This window comes from Gymnodraco acuticeps, unplaced genomic scaffold (assembly GCF_902827175.1).
Source record: "Gymnodraco acuticeps unplaced genomic scaffold, fGymAcu1.1, whole genome shotgun sequence".
Lineage (NCBI taxonomy): Eukaryota > Metazoa > Chordata > Actinopteri > Perciformes > Bathydraconidae > Gymnodraco > Gymnodraco acuticeps.
Window position 1 is genome coordinate 361,409 of NW_022991885.1, and position 19,682 is coordinate 381,090.

Genomic DNA, 19,682 nt, shown 5'->3' on the forward strand with positions numbered 1-19,682 from the left:
ATAAATAAAAGCAGGAACATGTTACTGTGTAGGTACACATGTCTTTTAATATTCTCAGTTAAGAAAACATTGTTTGATTAAACTAAAAAGGCACTTTGGTACAAGTAAAAGTCCCTAATTCAAAACTGTACTCCTAAAAAGTACATAAGTATCATCAGAAAAGTGTATTTAAATCCTAATCGGGAATCAAACTAGTAACAAAAGCTGTCGAGGACTAAAAGATATAATATTTCCCTCTGAAATGAAGAGCAGTTGAAAAATGAAGTAGCATAAAATAAGTACAAGACACGTTTTTATTTTGTTGAGTTTTATTTCATTAAGACTCTTATAACACGCAGATCGTTTTCATTTCTTGACCTCCTGAAATGAAGAAAAATATAAAATATGAGATGAATGAGCGACAGTGACATTTGTTCATGTGTTTCTTTGTTTTTCTATGATTGTACACAGCAATCATAAGTCACGCCCTGTCTGTCCTGTCATGGAGGATTTAGAGACATGAGGGATGCCACCAGGTCTTGCATCAGAGCATTGTGGGTAATTAAGAGCCACTACTTTTGTTGTGGATACAGATTTGTTTCCTAACAGAGATCAGCTGATAGCTCACCTATTTTGTTATATCATCATACTGTAGGTCATCACACATTTTACAAAATGCATGAATACATCACTTATTATAATCCAATACTTTAATAAATATTATTCTGACATGCATAATCAGTTATTTATCTTTTGGTCTTTTCAGTTTTTTCTAATGCTTTTATTTTTACTTAAAGGTCACCTATTATGCAGAATCCACTTCTTCATGTCTCTTCTACATCAACATGTGTCCCCTCTTCTTTCATGTCTCTTCTACATCAACATGTGTCCCCTCTCTTCATGTCTCCTCTACATCAACATGTGTCCCCCTCTTCGTTCATGTCTCTTCTACATCAACATGTGTCCCCTCTTCTTCATGTCTCTTCTACATCAACATGTGTCCCCTCTTCTTCATGTCTCTTTACATCAACATGTGTCCCCTCTTCTTCATGTCTCTTCTACATCAACATGTGTCCCTCTCTTCTTCATGCTCTTCTTACATCAAGCATGTGTCCCCTCTTCTTCATGTCTCTTCTTACATCAACATGTGGTCCCCTCTTCTTCTATGTCTCTTCTACATCAACATGTGTCCTGTCCCCTATTCTCTATGTCCTCTTCTTACATGGCAAACATGTGTGTCCCCTATTCTTCATGTCTCTTCTTACATCAACATGTGTCCCCGTCGTCTCCATTCTCGTCTACATCAACATGTGTCCCTCTTCTTCATGTCTACTACATACATCAACATGTGTCCCCTCTTCTCCATGTGCCTCTTCTACATCAAACATGGTGTCCCCTCTTCTTCATGTCTCTTCTACTACATCAACATGTTGTCCCTCTTCTCCATGTCCTCTTCTGACATCAACATGTGTGCCCCTCTTCGTCATGTCTCTTCCTACATCAACATGGTGTCCCCTCTTCTTCATGTCTCTTCTACATCAACCGGTGTCCCCCTATTCTTCATTGTCTCTTCTACATCAACATGTGTCCCCTCTTCGTTCATGTCGCTTCCTACATCAACTGTGTCCCCTATTCTTCTGGTCTCTTCGTACATCAACATGTGTCCCCTCTTCTTCATGTCTCTTCCACTATCAACATGTGTCCCCTATTCTTCTGTCTCTTCTACATCAACATGTGTCCCCTCTTCTTCATCTCTCTTCTACATCAACATGTTCCCCTCTTCTCCAGTCTCTCTACATCAACACGGTCCCCTCTTCTTCATGTTCTCTTCTAACATCAACACGTGTCCCCTCTCTTCTATGTCTCTTCTACATCAACACGTGTCCCCTCTTCTTCATGTCTCTTCTACATCAACATATGTCCCCTCTTCTTCATGTCTCTTCTACATCAACATGTGTCCCCTCTGTGGAAAGAGACTGAAAGTTTCAGGAACAAAGATTCTCTCTCTTTTTGTTCTGATCCATTTCTATAAAAACCTGTCTGAAAATGAGCTGATCAGATTTTGGCCACTTTGTGATGTCATAACGATGTTTTGTCTTGTGTAACCATCTAAAGCAGGGGTGTCAAACTCAAGGCCCGGGGGCCAAATCCGGCCCGCGACTTCATTTTCTGTGGCCCTACAAAGAGCTTGCAAAGAATATAATATGTTTATTATACACTTTACAGAAGCACGTTGCTCATAAACGACATGTCCCACAATGCATCTCAATTTTATTTTTTAATTAGCCTTTTTCTCAAAGCTTTTCTTTCTTTGTGACATTCTCACTGAAGAGACTTGCAATTATTTGCCCTAGATTTCTGCTTTCAGACGTAGTTAAATATGAAGTTATTACCCTATCCGATAATAATCCAATGCAGGGGCAATAATGTAATATAATACATTATTTTATATATATTCAATATTTATATATGTATTTTTATATAGTCTTAAAGTTACAACCGGTCCTTTGAGTGCAACCATAATGCTGATGTGGCCCGTGATGAAATTGAGTTTGACACCCCTGGTCTAAAGTAACGGCCAGAGAATCAGCACTTTTGAAACAGGGCTGAAACAGAGGGGATTATGGGTAATGCTGCAATGATCTGTTTGGTGTTTCAGACAATCAGAGACAGGTTCTGTATATATCTGAGACCTGTGATATATTGATGAAGAACAGTATAATAGGGGACCTTAAAGTAAGATTTGCATGACTTTTATATACCATCTGAGTACTTCCTCCCCCTTCTACTCACCCCGAAGTGCTCCCAGCCTGTGATCTCGTTGTAGAAAGTGTCTCCGGGACAGGAAGTGCTCACTACCTGCCTGTGGCCCTGCAGGGTGAAGTTGGCCTCCAGTCGTCCTCCACCCACAGCGCAGGACGCCAGCTGATCCCTCACCAGCCCCATTGCATGCTGGGAGGGCAGCCTGCTGGTGTAATCTCCGATGAAGGAGACCCCGAATCCGACAGAGTTGTGACCCAGAGTGTGGGCCCCTCGCTGGAGCCAGCCTCGGCCCTCGTAGATGTTCCCGTCAGAGCCAGCCACAAAACTTTAGAACAAGATTCAAATGTTTTATTGTCATATGCACAAAGCTACCGTGTAGAAATGGCAATGACATTCTTCTGACCTGAGCTCCTCCAACAATGCAACATATATAATCAAATACTAAAATACAAAATGAAAAGTAGTGCAAAAAGTCTATATACATGTCAATAGAATATGGGATATGTAAAGAGCTGAGTATGAAATTAAATAATGTAAAGTAAGACAACATTAATACGGTTTATTGCGGATAGTTATAAGTTAGGTGCTTAATTCCAAATATGCAAAAGTAGCACTTCACTATTGTAAAAATACCTGTTATAAGGATTTCTTTCTACATCTTCGACATGTCGGGATTTGTCTGCGTCTAAAATCAAAACATTGGCGGTGAACCTCTTCTGTGGTTCCCTTAAAGAGGCCCTATGGTGCTTGGTGGGGTTTTCTCTTTCCTGTAGTGTTGTATAGGTTTTAGTGCATGTAAATGGTCTGCAAAGGCAAAAATCCTAATGTTTCTCTCCCACACAACCTCTCCCCTGATGTGCTGTTTACATGAGAATGAAACGGGTTGTATCTGCTACCTTTCTCTCGTGTATAGCCCGTTCGTTAAACACGAGGCCGTAACTGAACCGCAAACGATAACGGGTCCCAAGGTGGATAGATCTGCCGACAGAACGCTCTGGGGGGCCAAACGGTCAGGCGTGTGAACGTCCTGACCTATACGATCATTTCCTGATAACGATGAAGCCATAGACCCACCTCTGCTGCTACAGATGTTAGTGCAAAATCTACAGCTCCTCTACCACAACTATCAGCAACAAGTGGACATGGAGAACTAACTACATGTTGCTAAATCCACCACGGGGCATAAACAGAAGGGCAACCATGGCAACCATCCTCTGGGGTCTTCTTCGCTGCTTTTGGTGTATTTTGTGCCGAATGCGTGTTTGATATCGAATTCGGTTCGTTTGCGTTTGTGCTCCCGTGGAAATGGGGTCTGAAACGCCTCCATTTCACTCCTTTGTTTACTTCGGGAACACAGTGACATCACTATGTAACAATCGTGCTTCTATTGGCTAGTGTTCCAACACATTGTACGTGATAGGCTAAGGGGCGGGACATCTCTAAGCAGTTGATCAATCACAACAGAGGCGGCCAGCTAACCAATCAGAGCAGACTGGACTTAAATACTGCATTTAAATGTTAATTGACATATTTATCGGTACTTGTGGGTTATCTGTCGCCACTTTTAATTTTCCAACTTTTTCCACAAATACAGATGTGTGTTATCATGTCGCCATTTTCACAAAAATGTACTATTTGTTCCCAATTCCCTAACCCTAACCCATATTTAGAGAGTGAAAAAAACAAAAAATGTATCATTTGTTTTAGTTGATAGGTGTTTCAACATATACATGTAAAGCACCTCCAAATTAAACTGAACAAAAATACTTGAGTAAAGGTACTTCCTAACACTCCACCACATTCAACCTGAGACCCCTCCCTCCCTGTACCTGTATCCGATGTCGTCCCAGCCCCGGTCGTCCTGGTGGAAGCGCTGCATGGACCTCATGTCCGCTGAGCACTGCTGCAAGGTGAGGCAGGGGTCACTGGGAGTGGCGGTGTGGTGGATGTAGAGGAAGGGGAGAGGCAGGGTGAGGTTGGTGGGAGTCCCTTTGTAAGGCTTTGCGGCCCACATGCAGCGAGGGATGATGGGCGGGCACTCTGAAACACATGAAGTACAGCTGGTTAGTCTGTTGGGAAAATAGTGAATGTCCTCTTCCAATATGAGAGTAACATGATAACAAAGGTATCCCAACTGTAGCTGTGAACATGACAGGATGTGTGATTACCTAGAAGAGCATCAGGACTGTTTTAGGCATATGATAGCTAAGTGATTAACATGATGATTCAGCCTCTATGGAGATAGACATATGACAAGCATGCTCATTTCTGACTTGGAGCTAATCTGAAGTAAACATTGAATACTGCTTTCTATTCCTCCATCTTGTGACTGTGTAACTCCCTCTCTTGGATATCAGCATGTGAAGGACACTGTTCAGGAACTAGTTGATGCTCTGTATGTGATGACTACTTCCATTCTGGAGAGGACCACAAATACATGGATACTGAGATTGAAGCTCAAGCCGGTGACGAGAGATTATTTAAAAATTTGAGATTTTGAGAAAAAAGTCAGAATTTTGAGATTTTGAGAAATCGTGAGAATTTTGAGAAAATGTGAGAATTTTGAGATTTTTGGAAAAGGTGAGAATCAGTCAGCTTCAGTGTCAGACAGGCTAAGACTGACAAAGACATTGGAGTCCTGCGGGAGTAAGACTGACAAAGACATTGGAGTCCTGCGGGAGTAAGACTGACAAAGACATTGGAGTCTTGCGGGAGTCACGAGGGAGGCAAAGAGGAGGCAAATCCTACTCTGATCGAGCTGGTGTCTTATTTCTCTTTTCTTTAGTTTTCTAGCCCCTCATGCTATAATCATGTGTATTTTCTCTATTCCTGTTTATGTGTCTTCTCGCAATTATCACTGGCCCCGTGTATCTCCTAATCGATATAACCGGCCTGCTCTCGTCTATCCCACATGCTCCACTGAGATCCAACATCTAGTTTCTGGTGGCCTGTGGAACTGCCAGTCAGCTGTTCCTAAGGCTGACTTCTTCTCTGGCTACGCCTCCCTGCAGTCTCTGGATTTCCTTGCTCTCACTGAGACCTGGATTACTCCATCCAACACATCCACCCCAGCAGCTCTCTCCACTGCATATTCCTTCTCCCATACACCCAGACCCACTGGCAGAGGAGGTGGCACTGGTCTCCTGCTCTCTCCCAAATGGAGCTTTTCCCTCTTCAAGCTACCTAACTTCACTCCTTCCACCTTTGAATTCCATGCCGTCACAGTAACCCATCCTATACAGTTAACCATTGTTGTTCTCTACCGTCCACCAGGCGCCTTGGGGGACTTCTTGGAGGAATTAAATAATCTCCCCTCACTCATCCCTGAAACTGGCCCTCCCGCTGTACTTCTCGGAGACTTCAACCTCCAGACGGGGAAGATAGACGAACTAACATCTCTGTTAACCGCCTTTGCTTTCTCACTGTCTCCGTCCCCACCAACTCATAAAGCTGGCAATGTCCTTGATCTCATATTCTCAAGGAACTGCGCTACTTCTAACCTCTCTGTAAACCCGCTCCACACCTCCGATCACTTCTTCATTTCATTCTCTCTATCCCTTTCCAAACATAACAAACTAATCTCTTCTCATCCTGCACTTGTCCGCCGTAACCTTCGCTCCCTCTCCCCCTCTAGCTTTGCCTCGTCGGTGCTCTCAGCCCTCCCTTCCTCTGATTCGTTCCATCTCCTGCCTCCAAACTCTGCTGCAGAAACTCTCCTCTCTACTCTCTCATCCACTCTGGACTCGCTCTGTCCTCTCACATCTCGGCAGGCTCGTCAGTCCCCTCCTGCTCCCTGGCTAAATGATACACTGCGTGCTAATAGAACCGTCCTTAGGGCAGCAGAGCGGAAATTGTGGAAATCCAAACACCGTGACGACCTCCTAACCTATCAGGCTCTCCTCTCCTCTTTCTCTGCTTCGATCTCTCAGGCAAAAAGCACTTTCTTTCAAGATAAGATCCAATCTTCCTATTCCAATCCTAAAAAACTATTTTCCATCTTCTCCACCCTCTTGGACCCTCCAAAAGCTCCTCCCCCCTCCTCACTTCTGTCAAGCGACTTTGTTACCCACTTTGAAAAAAGGTTGATGATATTCGCTCTTCTTTTTCTGACTCACCTTTACTCACCGCTGGGTCACCAGACCCTCCTTCCACCCACAGACTGACCTCCTTTTCCCCTCTCTCTCCAAGTGAGGTTCTTACCCTCATTACCTCTGCCCGCCCTACCACCTGTCCTCTGGACCCTATCCCTTCAAACCTCCTTCAGACTATCGCTCCTGATATTCTACCGTTTCTCACCCATTTCATCAACACTTCTCTAACTTCTGGTCACTTTCCAAACAGTCTCAAGGAGGCAAGAGTAAACCCTCTCCTAAAGAAACCCACTCTCAACCCGTCTGATGTTATAAACTACAGGCCTGTCTCTCTCCTCCCGTTCCTGTCTAAATCACTTGAACGCGCTGTCTTTAAACAACTCTCCTGTTTTCTCAATCAGAACAACCTTCTGGATCCGCACCAGTCTGGTTTCAAGGCAGGTCACTCCACAGAAACTGCTCTCATTGCTGTCACGGAGGAACTGCACACTGCCAAAACTGCATCCCTCTCCTCTGTCATCATCCTGTTGACCTGTCTGCTGCATTCGACACGGTGAATCATCAGATACTCCTTCGCACTCTCCAAAAACTTGGAGTTTCAGGCTCTGCACTTTCCCTCCTCACCTCATACCTGAAAGACCGTACCTACAGGGTGACTTGGAGAGGGTCTGAGTCCGACCCTTGTCAATTAACTACGGGGGTCCCTCAGGGCTCTGTTCTTGGTCCCCTCCTCTTCTCCCTGTACACAAACTCGCTCGGATCAGTCATTAGCCCGCATGGTTTTTCTTACCACTGCTACGCTGACGACACCCAATTAATTCTGTCCTTTCCCCGCTCAGAGACCCAGGTCGTTGCACGCATCTCTGCTTGTCTAGCCGACATCTCTCAGTGGATGTCTGCTCACCACCTCAAGCTCAACCTTGACAAGACTGAGCTGCTCTTCCTCCCGGAAAAGATTGTCCCACTCTTGACCCTAACAATCAACATCGGCACCTCAGTTGTTTCCCCGACTCAGACTGCAAGGAATCTGGGTGTGACCCTAGATAACAACCTGTCCTTCACTGCAAACATCGCTGCTACAACCCGTTGCTGCAGATACACGCTTTACAACATCAGGAAGATACGTCCCCAGCTGGACTCAGAAAGCGACTCAAGGTTCTGGTCCAGGCTCTCGTCATCTCACGCCTAGACTACTGCAACTCCCTCCTGGCTGGTCTACCTGCATGTGCCATCCGACCTCTGCAGCTCATCCAGAATGCAGCGGCTCGTCTGGTCTTCAACCTTCCTAAATTCTCCCACACCACTCCGCTCCTCCGCTCCCTTCACTGGCTTCCGGTAACTGCTAGAATCCACTTCAAGACACTGGTACTTGCTTACCATGCTGCGAATGGATCTGGCCCTTCCTACATCCAGGACATGGTTAAACCGTACACCCCAGCGCGTGCACTACGCTCTGCATCAGCCAAACGACTCGTTGCGCCCTCGCTGCGAGGGGGACCCAAGTTCCCATCGGCGAAAACACGTGGGTTTGCTGTCCTGGCTCCAAGATGGTGGAATGAGCTCCCCATTGACATCAGGACGGCAGATAGCTCGCACATCTTCCGGCGCAGACTGAAAACTCATCTCTTTCGACTCCACTTCGAGCGTTAGAACTATTAACGAAGCACTTTTATACTAATAAAGGACTGGCTTATCTAAAGCCAGTTGAGTAGCACTTGAAATGTTTAGCTCTATGAAACCTGATGTACTTATATGATTCTGTTTTCTTCAAGGTTGTGTCTTCCTGGTCGAATGTACTTATTGTAAGTCGCTTTGGATAAAAGCGTCAGCTAAATGCAATGTAATAATGTAATAATAATAAAAAACAAACTGCCTTCCCAGGCTTTAAAGGTCTGCTATTTAGGCATTTAATTATGGGTCTCAGATATATACAAATATATAAAAAAACATGTCTATGATGTGTTTTGCTCAAAATAACAAACAGATCATGCATTTTAGTTGTACCCCCGTTTTCTGAGATGTGGGTAGGAGGGGAAAGTGATTTAATACATAGATCACATATTTATGTATTAAAGACACCAAAAAGTGCATTTTGCATGATAGGAGACCTTTAAGTAATCATATAACAATCCACCTTTATTATTCTCATTTCTCAAGACCTCAAACAAGTTATTTTTCATCCCACACTCACCTAAGTACTCCTGGACGAACTCCTTCACTCCCTCCTTCACCAGAGTCATCAGCTGCTTCTTTGTCTTTGAATCCATCTTTTTGAGGCCCATCACTCTCCGCTGTTTCTCCACAGATTTCACCACCTGTTGGGCCCTTATCGACGGGACCCCCAGCTTTCTGAAATTTTCCCTGCGTCGTCGGCTAATGAGTCGGGGGGCGACGTCCATCCCTCCGACCTCCAGGCTGTGGCAGTAATACTCCGTCAGAATGCCACTGAGCTTCAGAGGTCGTCCGGATGTTGAAGGGAACGCAATCTTGAGCAGCAACAGAAAAATGTGAATGTTCTTTTAGACTAGAAAAGTATAACATCCTTCATTCAAATGTATAAAAACCTGAAAGAACTCCTATCACGCTATTTTTAGGCATATATTATTGGTCTCAGATATGTAAAAATATATTAAAAAACATGTCTATAATGTGTTTTGCTCAAAATACCAAACATATCATGCATTTTAGAAATTCCTCATATCCCTCTATTTCAGCCCTGTTAGATTCTGGGTCCTTAGCTTGAAGAAAATGTAGGCTTGCTCTTCTACCGGCAGATACTCAGCTAAATCCTGCCGTGATGAAACGCAATCCTGTTCTAAACCACATCAAGGATTATTTCTGAAACAGTATGGAGCTCAAACTCTTTTTCTCTCAGGTTTACCACAAGGTGAGTTCTTTTTTTATTTCCTGCTTTTTTACACACATGCTCTCTCCAGTACAGGTTAGCTCTGAGTGTTAGCGATGCTTGCTAATGTAAACAAAGACCATATTACGTCCAAAACACGTTGCGCATTGTTTCTGATACAGCCCAAATGTTCGATATTACATCATATCAGACGCAAATCTGGATCAGCTCTGTTGTAGCCCCGTTTTTAGAGATTTGGGTACGGAGGAAAGGAGAGAGGGTTTTGTTTTCTGACACTTTGTGAGTTCCCTGACACAACGGGGACACATGTTTATGTATAAAGACATCAACAAGTGCATTTTGCATGATAGAAGACCTTTAAACTAAATGCGGCAACAGTGTCTGAGAAACGTGTTCTGGTGTATAGAATGATTGCATTGCAATTTAATCCTAACAAAATTAGTTAATACATAAACAAACATCAAACCTCCGTCCCCAGAACGAAGCCGTCCATGCCTCCGTTGATCTGAGCGGTGGTGAGGACTCCAGGTTGGTCCAGGAGGGTGAAGACCTGAGGCAAGGAGACGTTGTCCACAGCAGCCGTCCGGTCCAAGATGGTGGCTCAAAGGATGGCTCTCCAGGTCTTTGGTGAAGGTGAGTTTGAGCAGTCCGCGAATACGGTCCTTAGTCTTGGACAGGAAGCCTGCCTCGAGGCCCAGGAGGAGCGGTGTTAATGCCACGGTGGTGCCATCGGGCGTCAGAACCACGCCTTCCTCTTGATTCTCCTCCGTCACCCTGTGGTGCACAGCCTTGGTAATGAAAGACAAGAGGCTCACGTCCATTTCAGCACCACCGGAGTCTGCCGCACGAAGGAAGTATTGGATGAGGGCGTCGTTGAGTCCGGCTGCATGGCGGAGGCGCTTCAACACGGCCACAGGACCCGACCCCGGGACCCCGTCCTCCACCTGCTTCACCGCCTGGATGAAGTCATCCATGTGCCAGGAAAATGAAGCTAATGAATACATAAATAAAAGCACAACAATCAATATATATAAAATAACAGTCACTTCAATATCTTTGGGAAATGTACATTAGTGCAAGACTGTCCATAGCAGGAATACATACATGCCTTTGATATTGGGTTAAAAATCGCACATCTTTCTGAGGCAGTTGGGGCTCAGGGTTGATTAAGGGGCAAAAAGGTGGCTGTGAGGTAGTTTGTAGTCTAACAATTGGGATTCGATCAGGTTGAGGGTCCGATCAGAGCCTATAGTCGACATGTACCCTAACCCTAACCCTAGGACAAGATACTTAACCCCAAGTTGCTCCCAGTGGCCAATGGTGTCTGAATATGTTTTGATGTTATACTGGTAGCCCCTGCCCGATATGAATGTGTGAATTAATGTGTAAAAGCCCTTCTAGGAGTTTGTAAAGACTGAAAACACACTATTTAAATGCAGCCATCAACCAATCTATCCCCAGCCCATGCAGTCAACTTGTTGAAGTGTTCTTATTATTTAGTTGCTCTGCTTGGCTTTTCCACGGTATAGAAGTTGCTTGAGACAAAAGCTTCATAATGGAGTACTGGAACAATAAGATCTAACCAGCCTTATCCTTAAACCTTTGTTCCTATCCCCTAACTACACAAACACACCTTAGGTACAGTCGTAGTGTTAATAGTGAAACTAAGCAACTGAGCCCTCATTGACACTTCATAAAGACTGCAGTGTCCATAAAACATCAAACAATGAACCATTACTGATGCAAAGAAACTACCTTTAGATATTTAGACTACATTCACGTTTCTAAAAACCTCAAACCTGTGTTAGATGTTTTGTTGGGTTTTGAGGATACACGATGCAAAATGCAGCCAAACATTTCAAAACCTAGAGAAATCTGTAGTTTTAATGAGTAGCAAAAGAAGCTTCTGCTTTATTTGTTTTTTTCTGGTAATTTTTTATTTTTCCGTGCTAAAAACCGAGTCAAAGTCCATTCAGTTGGTCACACCAAATATTTTGAGTAGCTTCTTAAAAAAATTACAAATAACAGATCACAAAACAGCAAAGAAAAACAGCCATTCCCCACCCTTTCATTGTGTTGTTTTCTTTGAAGAAGACTTCTCACAAAGTTATAACATCCTGTGTGAGTAATGTAATTGAGATAAGCTTGCCTGATTTTCAGACAGGTGTTGTATCATTTTCTAAGACTATATGTGATTCTTTCAACCTGAATACAACTGTTTATTACCAAAGAAAACTCCTTCAAGAGGTAAGGGAATTCCCTGCTTTGCATTTCCTGGTCACACAGAGTATTATGTACTTATTTTTTAGAAAATGACTTAAAGATCTGCTTATAATCCAAACAATCTTGTACAGGGGTATCGAACTCAAGGCCCGGGGGCCAAATCCGGCCCGTGACTTCATTTCATGTGGCCCCACAAGAGCTTGCAAAGAATATAATATGTTTATTATACGGTTACAGGCCGATTTACAGAAGCACGTTGCCCATAAACTACATGTCCCACAATGCATCTCAAATATGCCTTTTTTCTTAGAATTTTACTTTTTTTTCAAAATGTCACTTCTTTTTTTCTCCAGAATGTGGCTTTTCTTTTTAAATCATTTTGTGACATGCGCACTGAAGAGACTTGCAATTATTTACCCCTAGACTTCTGCTTTCAGACCGAGTTAATTAAGAAGTTATTGAGTTATATGAGTGTGTGCTATCCCATAATAATCCAATGCAGAGGCAATAATGTAATATAATACATTATTTTATATATATTAAATATTTATATATGTATTTATATAGTCTTAAAGTTACAACCGGCCCTTTGAGTGCAACCATAATGCTGATGTGGCCGTGATGAAATTGAGTTTGACACCCCTGATCTAGTACATAAATTGCCATTACATCCCAATAAAACTTGTTTAAACAAAAACAAATATCCTTACCTTCTGCATACGTGCTGGCTAACACCACAGCCAGCAGCAGGGAGTGTTTCCAGCTACCTTTATCCATCCTGAACACCTTCAGCTCCAGATGTCTGCTACCTTTCTGTCCTCTCCCTCCTTTATATGAGTGTGTGTTATGTAACAGTGTAGACACACACCATACGCCTGCGTCCACTGAGTAATGTGGGAAACTGGCACCTGCCCTGTCACTGGAGTCCTGACAGAGAGATGAAGGAAGTACACAGATTAGTGCAAAAGTAGTACCACGGTGTAGAAATACTCGTAAGGAAATGTCCTGCTGTCTTTTTTCTACATATGTACTGATGCAAGAAGATGTGCGTGTGTTACGTCTAAATTAGAAGCAAATGCATAAAATAAATTAGCACTGTAATTCCTCCAACATCCTTTATTCTAGTGTTTTGTTTTTTCTGAGAGCATTTTTCTATACTTTTCTAACTTTTTTTCTTGTTATGTTTGTCTTTGAAGATTAACAATAAAATGTAAATGATAAAAAAAGTTCAAGTAGTTCAAGCACGAATACAGAACTAAAGTAACAAAAATCTAGATACACGTTAAGCAAGTTTTTTCGAAATAATATGCATGAGTGGATAATTTTTCTGAATAAAATGCATTATATCACTAAATTAGAAAATAATTGTAAATTGTAATTTTGTAGGTTGTAAAAGTTGAGCTAACTTCCTATTTAAAAACTAAATTCATTAGTTGATCATTATTTTTATGTTATAGATATGAACCTGCAAAAGTAAATAACATGACATTACATGTCACTTGTTAGACGCTTTTATGCAAAGTGACTTACATACTCAATACTGTGGGCAATCCCCATATAGGAGCAATTTGGGGTGAAGTGTCTCAGGGACACAACGACATGCTGACTGCAGTGGGGTTTGAACCTGTGACCCCTGATCCGAACACCAACGCACAACCCACTGCGCAACAGCCTCCCGGTAAAGTTGTCAGATAAGTAAAAAATAACAATATTGACCTTCAAGTTCTGAAAAACAAGTGTAAAGTGGCATAACATACTGAAGTAAAGTACCCTAATATTGTACATAAGTTCAGTAGCCTACTCGAATAATTTACTTTGTTCCAACACTGCTTCTCACCGTTTTCCCACACAGGGGCGGACATTTTCGAGAAATTCCTAACTTCTGTAAAAAGTATTCTTGTCGTTAATGTGGCCGGTGCTTGTGAAACAAACCGGGTAATTAAAGCAATCAGAGGAAAGCTCTTAAATACTTTGCAAATCATCAGCAGTCCTCTCTGAGGCAATGTTCTCTTCAATGTTACCGAAAACACAAAGTCAGAATGCAAAACTGAGGAAACCCCAGAACCTGGCATGAATCATGTTGATTGCTGGGAATTCGTTACAGAAATATGTCTGATCGTACATTTATTCATCAGTGATAGCTGTGAAAAGGTGCAAAAAGCAGCAGTCATGTGATGAAGAGAACAGGAAGTGCCTGCACTCGGTGGGTGAACTGGAATATATACATTGCAGAAGCTCTGGGATGCGAACAATATAGGTCAAAGATATACATCAGTTATTATGGTAATCTGTAATAATAATGACCTTTAGGGGGAGGAACAAGAACGATAAACTGATTTCCATGAGCTAAAGTGACTCGTCAAACACACATTAATAACTGCAGCATGCTGGAACTGAGCCATCATAAATATTACAAGTGTAATTGATTTGTTCTTAAGTAAATATATAATCTGAATACTTCTTCCACCACTGCTATATACATACAGTTTAAATATTGTAAATATGTGTTTTTTTTTATACATTGATACTCCGGTGTGCAATTGAAATACTGGTTGCAATTTGCTATGTGTAGTGTAACACTGTGGAGGATATAGAACACATTATAAATGCATTGCGTTACATATAATACATTAGGAAGTATAGTACAAAAGGCAGGACACAATAGGAGTTTACAATCAATATTGAGAACAGGGGATACAATCAGGAGGGGAATAGTATGGAATGTAGAGCCGATGAATGGGAGTCGGAGTGAGGGTCCGACCGTGGTGCAACACACAATATATACAACGGTGAATTATGTCCCATAATGTTCCACCACAGGAAGAAGATTAGGGCCACATGTGTAACACTTTTTGAAAAGTGATTTTCTTTGTTTCTTTATGAGTTTAAAGGTCAGAAATGTTCGCAGAATTCGAACTTTCATAAAAAAACACATTTATTATTTTCAGGAAAACACATTTATTTTGATAATATTCATTATAAATGTGTTGATGTTTTTTTCTCAAAATTCGGACTTTTCACTTTTAGTCACATCCCCAAAAAATTTCTTATGTGGAAAATAGGGTATATTTTTTGTTTTGTTACTGAGATAATACAAAGCCATGACACCACACACCCCGATACAGGAGGGGGCGGTAATGCACCTATAATGGTGGTTTCTAGTCTGCCATCAAAACCAACGAAGAAGAAATCAGTAAACCAACAGAAGAAGAAGAAAACCTGCACAGTCGCTCGTCTTTTCTCCAACAAAGGTCTGTTTATCAACACTTAAAATAGGTATAGTTGCTCACAGAGTATGAACTACACGTTTGTGTTTCTAAAACGTTTGTGTTTCTACTGCTGGAAGTGGAAGACTGTTGTTTAGATATGTAAACCGGAAGTGTCAGTTAGCTTGTTATGCTAGTTATGCTAACAGCTATCAGCTGTTTGTTGTGTTTGAATCAAACTGATCGTTAGAAAGAGAACAGTGCAGACACATGCTTTTGTAAAAGCTAATATAATGTGTGTTTTGTGAAAATAAAACAGGTTAATTTGATCAAGGGAGAACTCTAGAAAAGGAAATAGCCTCATATGTTCCTCTAAATCCAGGCTAATTGGATAAATGCCTCCATAGGTGTCAATGTGTGATGATTGTAATGCTATTTTCTGTTAAATTATTTAGCGGATTGATGAGTTTACCAACCGAATTGACAATAACTTTGACAAGAGATAAGTAGCTTGAATCTTTTCCTCATCATTTTGCCAAATAAGGTCTCAGGTCCTGAAGTGTTGGCTGCTTTTATCTTCGTGATTCTTTCTGATTCTGCCTGTTTGGTTTCAGTGTTTTTCTATATTTAAGACTCAACCTCCAACAACTTATATTTAGGTTTAGCCTGCAAAGATGTTAGTATTTTTTGGGGGGCAGTTTTTTTTAATTCAATTTATTCCTTTTTTATATATACGTAAAAAAGATGCCTTTGGATTTCCGGCACATGATATGCATGTTTTGTGTTATCTATACTGTATGTAAACAATGTTTGTATTTTGAACAAAACACAGGAATGAATAAGATAAATAGAAAAACAACAACAACACCGCTGATGAATCCAACGCTTAATCTATTAGTGTTAGAATTTGTATAATCCCCTGTAATGTTATTATTTTTTCTTTCAATGTGGACAAATAATAAAGACAATATGATACGATACGATAATACTTGAATGGTCAGATCAAGTCTGAAATGTGACTTGCATCACAGCAGCTCCATGTGTGACATCAACAGACAAATATCAAGACACAATACATGAACAACAAACATTTAACATAACAGCATAATCAGTGAGAGAAAACATGCTCAAAGAGCCTTCAGCGTGCATTTGATCTGGATTCAGCTCTGTAACCATGGTAACAACAAGAACAACAACATGTGTGTGTCAGTAAAATCTGTTCTCCAACAGAAGATGGACACACGCTTCACTCGGGGGAAGTCAAACATCCTGGAGCGCCCTCTGACGCGCCCGAAGACGGAGGTGAGCGTGAGCGCCTTCGCGCTGCTGTTCTCAGAGATGGTGCAGTACTGCCAGAGCCGCGTGTACTCGGTGACGGAGCTGCAGACCCGGCTGGCCGACATGGGGCAGAGCGTCGGGGCCAGCATGCTGGATGTGCTGGTGCTGAGGGAGAAGAACGGGAAGAGGGAGACCAAAGTGCTCAACATGCTGCTCTTCATCAAGGTCAGTAATAATATGAGATGGTGTCATAATGCTTTGTCTGGGACTCAAAGACGGCAGTGCATGTCGAATACAGCTGATGAATCAAACTCTGAATCTGTTGTGTCCGTGTTTTTATTTTATTTTAAAGAATCCCCTTTAATATTATTATTATTATTTATATATGCATTTTTTGTCATTTTCTTCCCTTAAAAAAATAATATTATTATTTCTTGGTCTTAAAAATAAATATATAAATAAAATGGTATTTATATAATTGATATGATTTTTTTAAATGTATTTTCAAATAGATTAAATACTTTATGAGATGCGTATTTATTTGTTTAATTTAATTATAATTAATTTAATGTTTTACTTTTAATTTACTGACTTGGTTTGTCCAGACATACTTGTGTGAGTAAAGACTAATTATTTTTCCTAATTAAACAGAATTATCATATGCTTTAAATCCAAAAGCAGGAAAAGAATGAAGAATATTTACATTTTTTACAAATATATAAAAAAATGAATCTTGTTGTGTTTTGTCTTATTTATACAAAGCACATGTTTCAAGGTTCTTTATTGTCAAACTAGCTACAGAGTAATTATGTCGTTGAAAATCTTAGGTCACAGGCTTCTCCAACAATGCAACACAATAATACAGATAAGCAGACAATATTAAAACAATATTAAAGTATATTATATTAAAAGTAATAACAAACAAAGAAAGTGGAATAGTGCAATACGAGTCTATATACAAGTTATTGGAATGATATATTAGATAAATAATTATTAAGTAGCAGAGGAATGTTATGAAATTGATTCAGCAGTTCAGTTGTTTAACAGTCTTGGACATTAAAGCCATGAAAATAATACCTCTGATGGTTTTAGAGCTGATTAACTTTCATCTCTTCCCTTCCTTCAGGTGAACGTCTGGAAGTCTCTGTTTGGGAAGGAGGCGGACAAACTGGAGCAGGCCAACGACGACGACAAGACGTACTACATCATCGAGAAGGAGCCTCTCATCAACGCCTACATCTCCGTGCCCAAAGAGAACAGCAGCTTGAACTGCGCCGCCTTCACCGCCGGCATCGTGGAGGCCGTGCTCACACACAGCGGATTCCCCGCCAAGGTCACGGCTCACTGGCACAAGGGCACCACGCTCATGATCAAGTTCAACGACTCGGTCATCACCAGGGACAAGGCTCTGGACGGCAGATAGAGGACTGGGGAGGGTCTAGTGTTTGTTGTGGTAACTTATGAGATGATGGCAGCATACTGAGCCACGTGGTCTAGAGCAGAGAACATGCAGCGCCGCGCTTCAACCCTCCGTGTGTTTGTGGATCATCTCACTCCTGTTACTCCTTATTAAGTGACACAGAATAGTTTTTTCTGAAAAGCATTTTATTTGCAGTTTCTCGTCACATTTGTTCGTCCCAGATCATTCATAAAAACATGAATACTTTGGACACTTTTATCCAGGCCGGGGCGATATGAAGGAAGTCAATCATCACAATGTTTCTGATCAAATACCTTTATTGATATTGACACGATGTAAGGGTTGAGTCTTACTCAAGAATGTTTACAAAATACGATGACTAAGTGTGTAAAGACAAAATATGGAAAACATAATAACAAATATACTAGCTTCATACTTTTGCAATCGATATCCAAATTGAAGACACAATCTAGTCTCATTAGACATTAATATATTATCGACATATTGACCAGCCCTACTTTCACCACATCAGTTTGTTGTTTTCTTTAGTTATTCTCAATGTTTTAAGCCCAACATGTCAACTTATTTGAATTGAAAAATGTCACCTTGGGCTCCGGGGAATAGTTTTGGCCCTTTGAAACAATGTGTACACTTTTTATAGACAATGAATCATACAAAGGATCAACAGATTATTTGATAAGGAAAGTGCTTTGCCTCAAAGTGAGACTGAACAAGAACGTCCCCCTGAATGTCAAACTAATCAAAGCAACCCTGGTTTGTGTTTTGTTAATAAATGTGACTATCTTTATTGCTGCGAAGTATTTTGTGGAACAGACAAAGGTCCAGACTCCAGATATTTCTTTCAGTCTCATTCCAGTTTGACTCCAGCTGCATGTTTCATCTCTGTCAAATAGATTAATAATCAGCGCCGTAGCTATAAGTGACACTGAGGTCTTATATGCACCATCTTTGTTTTATCATTATTTCGTGTGTGTGTGTGTGTGTGTGTGTGTTACTTTGGAGGTAATAGTAACAGAGTAAACAATGTAAACACAATGTACATCTTCTGCATTTTGACAACTTGTATTGCTTTAAAGCAAATTAAATAAGTAACGTACAGAAGGTTCAGCATTTCTCCCCCCTTTATTTTATTCCTGGCAGCATTAAACATAATTACCACTGTTTTGACCTACATGTTGAGTTATTCACAGAGGACAGAATTGAATACAAATTGAAAAATCCAAGTGATTATTATAAAAAATACACCCGTTTTTGGTTAATAATGTTAACTACTGACCAAGTGTTAAATAAATATTAAAATGTAAATGCAATGTGTCCAGTGTCTCTTTACTGTTTACACTGCAGTCGCTTTTCTCATTACTGGTTTTAGAAAGAAACACAAGAGTAACAAAGGGACACAGACTGACTTATTTCAAAGGTTGGAAGAAAAAAATATATACTTTTTCTGTAGATTTTATTTATGGGAGAATTCCACATCCATAAAAGAAGATGGACGGATTTCCAAACCAAGTTTCGGACATTTTTACCAAGAACGACGTATGGCACCACTGTAATAAACATAAATATGAAGGCAACAAAAAAACAGTACTTCACAAATATTTTATGCAAAATAACCGTTTTAGACTTGTCTTTACTTCTTTCTGAACCGTTGTTAAAGAGGAAAACTGGGCAAACAAACCAACTCGATATATTTCAAAGGTAGGAATAGAAAAAGGTACTGTTTTTATTGTATTTAAATGTATATATGGGAACATTTTACCGTCTTTTACGTTCATTATTTTCTTTTCTTTGTCTAATATTTGTTGTGATGTTTTCCGGTGTTTCCCTAGCAACAC

At 40.9% G+C, this 19,682-nt stretch overlaps 2 protein-coding genes across 3 annotated transcripts; one reads left to right on the top strand and one right to left on the bottom strand.

Moving 5' to 3' along the window:
* Window positions 1-306: 306 nt before the first annotated feature.
* On the bottom strand, window positions 307-12,699 carry pglyrp6 (peptidoglycan recognition protein 6). The gene is given in 7 exon segments (XM_034199985.1): window positions 307-360; window positions 2,773-3,067; window positions 4,572-4,782; window positions 9,025-9,319; window positions 10,166-10,270; window positions 10,272-10,690; window positions 12,633-12,699. Coding segments are annotated over 7 exon segments (1,407 nt in total). The 3' UTR covers window positions 307-345.
* A 2,351-nt stretch (window positions 12,700-15,050) lies between these two features.
* trappc5 (trafficking protein particle complex 5) lies at window positions 15,051-19,152 on the top strand. 2 transcript variants are annotated; one of them, XM_034199993.1, is made up of 3 exons: window positions 15,051-15,173; window positions 16,359-16,631; window positions 17,533-19,152. In XM_034199993.1, exons 2-3 carry the CDS (start codon window positions 16,362-16,364, stop codon window positions 17,827-17,829), a joined length of 567 nt encoding a protein of 188 aa, XP_034055884.1. In that variant the 5' UTR covers window positions 15,051-15,173; window positions 16,359-16,361; the 3' UTR covers window positions 17,830-19,152. The 2 variants fall into 2 exon arrangements, with proteins under 2 accessions (XP_034055884.1, XP_034055885.1); XM_034199994.1 differs by having other exon boundaries at window positions 15,099-15,173; window positions 16,362-16,631.
* Window positions 19,153-19,682: the final 530 nt, after the last annotated feature.

Excerpts from the sequence above, each read along its gene's own strand:
- trappc5 (XM_034199993.1), top strand. The coding sequence starts at position 16,362 with ATGGACACACGCTTCACTCGGGGGAAGTCAAACATCCTGGAGCGCCCT. Across the intron at positions 16,632-17,532 it reads ACATGCTGCTCTTCATCAAG|GTGAACGTCTGGAAGTCTCT; the intron begins GTCAGTAATAAT and ends CCCTTCCTTCAG.